General features: G+C 41.8%; 1 protein-coding gene across 3 annotated transcripts in view; it reads left to right on the top strand.

Annotated features, from left to right (window-relative positions):
- LOC114564594 (multiple C2 and transmembrane domain-containing protein 2) overlaps positions 1-6,000 on the top strand; it is a 46,133-nt gene that overhangs the window by 31,464 nt on the left and 8,669 nt on the right. For all 3 annotated transcript variants that reach the window (XM_028592216.1, XM_028592055.1, XM_028592139.1), the window contains 8 exons: positions 52-182; positions 750-936; positions 2,453-2,546; positions 2,649-2,751; positions 2,898-3,000; positions 3,192-3,293; positions 3,396-3,470; positions 4,561-4,680. In XM_028592216.1, coding sequence (XP_028448017.1) covers positions 52-182; positions 750-936; positions 2,453-2,546; positions 2,649-2,751; positions 2,898-3,000; positions 3,192-3,293; positions 3,396-3,470; positions 4,561-4,680 — 915 coding nt within the window. The remainder of the gene's footprint in view (positions 1-51; positions 183-749; positions 937-2,452; positions 2,547-2,648; positions 2,752-2,897; positions 3,001-3,191; positions 3,294-3,395; positions 3,471-4,560; positions 4,681-6,000) is intronic.

Raw genomic sequence — 6,000 nt, 5'->3', positions numbered from 1 at the left:
ATTTTTGGAAAGAAAACTATGTTTTGTGTTCTGACCTCATTTCTAAATCAGGACCGCTGCAGAGTGTCCAACCCTCAGTGGAGAGAGAGGTTCACTTTTAACCTGTTCGTGGACAGGTCTGGCATCCTGGAGGTGGAGCTCTGGTCCAAGGAAGGACGCAGGAACGAGGAGTGTTTGGGAACGTGAGTCTACATTCCGTGTGTGCGTGTGCTGAAACTAGTGATGTGTTTTGCCTTGCCGCAAAACACCTGTACCCTTTTGAACGAAAAAACGAGTGCATTGTATTTTTAAGAAGAGACATTTCCAAAGCAGCTGCCATGGTTTTCCATTTGAAAATGTGGAAACAAAGACCACTGTCAGCCCAGTGAGCGCAGCGTTTGTCCTGTCAGGTGAAGAAACAGTTCATGGTGGCGTCTAAGTGAACTGTCAGTTTTTTAAGTGTATAGGCTTCATAATGTTGCTCCAAAGCCAAATGCCTACTGATTCTTACCACACAGCAATGGGCAACAAGATAAACACACATGTACAACATGTACATGTGTGTTTATCTTGTGGATGTGGGTGTGAATACTTGATTTTATGCCTGCATATGTGCATGATATTATGCATGTTGGTGAGCATGCATGTCTGTGCAGGTGAGCATGCATGTCTGTGCATGATGTATGAACATTTTGCATGACTGCAACTGTACTGGATGTACTGCATGTGTGTCCTGCAGTATGTGAAGGCCTGTGTGTTGGTGTGTACAGGTGTGAAGTTGACCTGTCCAAGGTCCCTTTCAATCAGAGACAGCTGTTCACACACGCCCTGGACCAGGGGAGAGGACGCTTGGTCTTCCTACTTACACTGAACACATGCAGCGGCGTCTCCATCTCGGACCTGTGTGCCGCACCGCTCGATGAGCCTCACGAACAACAGAACCAGCTGGACAGCTATGTCAGTACCTGAACTGCTGTACTGTATTTTTTTTATATGTACTGTATGGTTGCATCACTTCACCACATACATGTTCAAATTGTCAGTATGTCTGACACTTTAGTGGATTGTCATATCTTTTACTTTTATTTTTGAAATATGTATTTTATTTTGAAAAGCACCCGCCAACAGAGAGATAAACTGAGCTCTCGAGAATCTGCGTCAGTCTAAAGATTGTTAGTTAAGGCAGTTGAAAGGCTTAGAGTAAAGAGAAAGGCATGTATAGTAGCGTCTTAGTTATAGTCTGAAGTTGATAAACCATGCCTATATTTAAGTGGCAATTCGGGGTTAAAAATGGAGTCCGTTAGTTTAAGGCCAAACGCTATCTGGGATTCCTGCCGTACTTTCTGTGTTGAAAGGCCAAGAGATGGCAGTATCTGCCAGGTAATGTGCTGGGAGTCGGTGACAATGATATCTGCTTTATCAGTGTTGAGATGATGTTTTTGACATCCAGTTTCAGATGTGGTCATGTAGTGAGAAGGTCTGTATTTCCTTAAGATACAGCTGGGCTGCCTTGAGAAAGTATACACATTAAAAAAAAGGGTTCCACGTGAACTCTGGTAAACTGCAGGGATGTACCGAGAGGAGGAGGGAATAAATATTTAGGACTTCTGAAGAAACCAGCCCATTACAATCTGCCCTAAATATTGTCAATCACTTAAAAGTGCAATGCCGGTTTTTTGTGTTTTAGTCTATTAACTAAAAATCATGCATAGTTTACCCTTAACCATTTTCCAAAACATGATGATGATGATTTACATGATATGTCTCGTTATATCATACCAGTCTTGCAGCCACTGGTTTCAGTTCATGAAGAAAAGTATGAAAATGAACTTGCAGCAACTTGAAACTTGCATAAGATGGGCAATCCATCATGGCTATACAATTAGGACTGTTTTGAGTATATGTCTTCTTGGTCTAATGAAGTTCTTGTGGCAAGAACTTACATATGAGATTTCCAAGTCAGCCACTGAAGAGAAACCTTTCTACTGCAGAATGAAAAAAATCACCCAAATTCCTCCATGCCTTCATGAAGTACCTGATCTAAATGCTGTTTTCTGGTTAAGTTAATGGCAAGAAAGAAGCTAGTGTGCAGGAGGTCATTTATTGTCCAGTCAAAACAACAATTTTCAACAACATACTGTAGCTTGCCAAAGCACTGCTTTTTGGTGGCTGTCTGAGTGTTTTCTAATTTAATTTTATTTATTTTATTTATTTTATTTATTTTATTTATTTATAAAGGACAACACACATTAATCAACATTTCTGTAAATGTGCCAGTGTTAGCCAGCTGACAAATTTTCAACTGTAGTCTTTTGGCCAGATTATTTTAGACCAGAGCAGCAGGAAGCAGTAAGACATTAGTACAGGCTAAACTATACAGATAGCAGTCAACAAGACACCATACAGACCACTGAAACAACAGATAAGCTTTAAATGTATCCAAACCCTCATGCCTCCTGTCTGTCCCCCACAGAGTTTGAAAAGGTCCCTGAAAAACCTCAGCGATGTTGGTTTCCTTCAAATCAAAGTGATCAAGGCCGCAGATTTGTTGTCTGCTGATTTAAACGGTACTTCACGCACTTGGATTTAAGTCCTTTCTTTGTTCTTTTGTTACATTGAAAGGGACAGAGGGAGCCCACTGTGAAAGTGTTTTTTGTTGTGTTCTGCAGGCAAGAGTGATCCCTTCTGTGTGTTGGAGCTGGGGAACGACAGACTGCAGACCCACACAGTCTACAAGAGCCTCCACCCAGAGTGGAAACAAGTCTTCACATTGTCAGTTGAGTCTCTTTTATCCCACCACATTTTCTCATTAATACTACGTGATGTATGCATGGTGTATGCTTAATATCAAACATACATAATGCTATTGTGTGTGCTGGTTTGTGAGGAGTGTCTGCCCTCCTTGTTTGTCTCCGCAGCCCTGTCAAAGACATTCATGAGGTTCTGGTGGTGACTATCTTTGATGAGGACGGAGACAAGGCGCCAGACTTTCTGGGAAAGGTTGCCATTCCCCTGCTCTCGGTACTACACACTCCCTCACTAAGAGTCTGTCATGCAGGCTGTAGACTAATCTATTACACTCTGTGGCTAAATAAAAGTGAAGAGGGTGATAACACTGCAGCACGTTGAAGACTTGCTAAGATGTAATCCAGCATGACTGATGGTCAGGTTCATGGATGAGTTCAGCACCTGATGCCCTTTCTGTCCCACAGATCCGCAAGGGACAGCAGATCGCCTACCCACTGAAGAAAGAGGACTTAGGTGGGCTGTCGAAGGGGAGCATCATTCTGGAGCTGCAGGTTATTTTTAACCCTGTAAGTAAAAGTTCAGCCTGCAATGAGGACATGAGTGTGTGATGGCTATGAAAGATGGGCCTGATTCTGTCTGCTTCTCATTGCTTTATGCTTTTTTATCAGGTCAGAGCGGGTATAAAAACCTTCCAACCAAGGGAAAGAAGATTCATAGAGGATACTCCCAAGTTTTCTAAAAAGGTTTGGCACGTCTGGTTGATTTCATTTTGCATTGATTCAAAAAATATGTATTTTGTAACACGGTACATTTAGATTTGAAGTGCTTTTTATTCATCCAGAGCACCATACGCTCACATATGAAGGGTAGAATATCCTTTGTGCTTAATCCATTTGTCGATAAATGAATTAGTTGATGAACAAAAAATGAATCTGCACATTTGCTGCTTTACTTTCTCTTATGATCATAAACTGAATAGCTTTGGGTTTTAGACTGTTGGCAGGACAAAGCCAGGGATTTGAGGAAATTGTGAAAAGTTGTTTTGACATTTTATTGACCAAACGAAGAATTATTTATTCAAGAAAAGTATGGGCAGGCTAATTGATAATGAAAATGATTGGGTGCAGCCCTAAACTTTATGGCATTAAACGTTACGAGCAACCAGCCGTAAAGAGGGCGAGGGTCAGAGGTCACTGCACTTGTGAAAATATTCATGTGATGCTTGGATAGTTTAAATTATTAAAAAAAACAAAAGACAAGCTGTACATGATTACCAAGTTTATTATCAATTAGCTCTCCTTGAACTGAACTTAAACATATTGTTGATGAACTGGACATGTTGAACAATTTTACATTTCTTTTCTCTGCAACCAACCAACTGCAAAAGCACAGACTTTGTTTTGCCTGAATTAGTTGAATTGAGCTTTAATTGACCCCAACTGTGACTGAGTTTTTGTCCACTGCACTGCTACATTAGTTTGATATACAGTGTGCAAGACAGGGTGTGAGACAGGGTGCCTGACTGTCTGTACTTTCCACAAAGACTCATTGTTGTCAGACAATACATTGCTCACTAACACACAGCGGACTTTGACGGTAATGTGGGTTTAATGTTGAAAAGTCTTGGTTGACAAAATCAGGTCATATTACTGACATTTTTTGCCCCTTGACCACAATGGCTCATGCATGCCAGCTACTCACTATTAGCTGACTGGATGTTTCCTTGTTTAGTATGAATAAACCTATACACAATGAAAACGTTATTATGAGCATTTTTTTAACACACCTACTGTAATATTTATGTTTTCCATGTTTGTAATCTGTATCTTCCAGGTCCTGGCCAGGAACGTGCTCCGTGTTCAGACACTGTACAGGGCTATCATGTCGACTCTGCAGTACATCAAAAGCTGTTTCCAGTGGGAGAGCATTCAGAGAAGCCTGCTAGCCTTCCTGGTGAAGTGCTTTAACTGCTTATCAACACGCTATCTGCATTTCTCTCTGTTTTCCCTCCGAGCTGCAGAAGACTACCGCAGTCTGGCTATCCCCTACTTGAACTCTCCCAGCAAGATCCTTAATCAATGTGGTGTTGGACTCAGCAGAAATGCAGGCTTGGCCCTGCCTCTGTGTTGGAGTGGACGCTTTCAGTGTTGTGTGTCTCGTGGATGCAGAGTTAAGCCTCAGCTGGAGAGAGTGGAGTCCCGGTGGAGTCGAGATGGAGTCTATTTTTGTTCCACTTCCCTGACAACTCATTAACCCTCTGTCCAATCTGTACTCGGTTTGATTTAGACCCCATTATGCAGACAGAAGTCCAATTAAAAGACTCTTCAGAGATAAGGCTTATTCTCCATCCTCCCATTGTTGAATACAAGTGTTAAGCAAGTGCGAAGACAGTAACACAGGAGGAGCCTCTCAGCCCCTGTCTTTAAACTGCAAAGTGGAGTGGGTGCTGATCTTTTTGACATCATTCTCTCCCAGATCTAGCTCGATTGGAAATGGCGTGCAGCATGAAGTTGTACATTAACTATTCAGGCAATCAAGGTCATGGAAAGTTCTATTTGTTTTTGCTGTTTGCATCCTGTAGATGGCACTAAATTTTTGTTGAGCTTCTAAAGACTTTCTTATGAGACTTGTCAAGAGAGACTTTACGCCAGCCAATAGTACAGTTTATCCAATTTGCTGTAAAAAAATGGGAGCTGCATCACAGGGCTGTTATCTGAACAGAATGCTCTCTTTAGCTTTGAATGGTGCTTTTAGATATGTCATTGAGGATCACTTGGACCTCTCGAAATATCCAGCATGGGGTCAGGGGGTTAGTGGAATTTAATCAGAAAGTGCTTGCAATGCAAATATTTAAACCATAGTTAATGCACAGGTACTCACAATGGAACATAACCCCCCCCCACACACACACACACACACACACACACACACACACACACATATATAGAGTTAATTAATAGGGATAATGTTGTTGCTTCCCCTGACAGATCTGACACACACACTCGAACACAAATCACACAAGCATGAACAAGCGCACAGTGTACACACATATCCTCCCACTGCATCACAGCTTTTGAAAGACAGTACCATCTGTACTCATGTTTTCACACTAACGCTCCCTGCCATTTCAAGCCTCAGTGAGAAGGAATAAATGCCTGCTTAATACTTCCACATGAGTGTAATGCATCAAAGCATCACCCTTCATGACAGGATGGAGTGACAAACTACCTGCAACATCTGCAGATTGTCAGACAACTTTGTGCAGAGCGTTCC

The sequence above is a fragment of the Perca flavescens genome, chromosome 1, assembly GCF_004354835.1.
Source record: "Perca flavescens isolate YP-PL-M2 chromosome 1, PFLA_1.0, whole genome shotgun sequence".
Classification (NCBI taxonomy): domain Eukaryota; kingdom Metazoa; phylum Chordata; class Actinopteri; order Perciformes; family Percidae; genus Perca; species Perca flavescens.
This window is presented reverse-complemented; position numbering and strand designations above follow the sequence as displayed.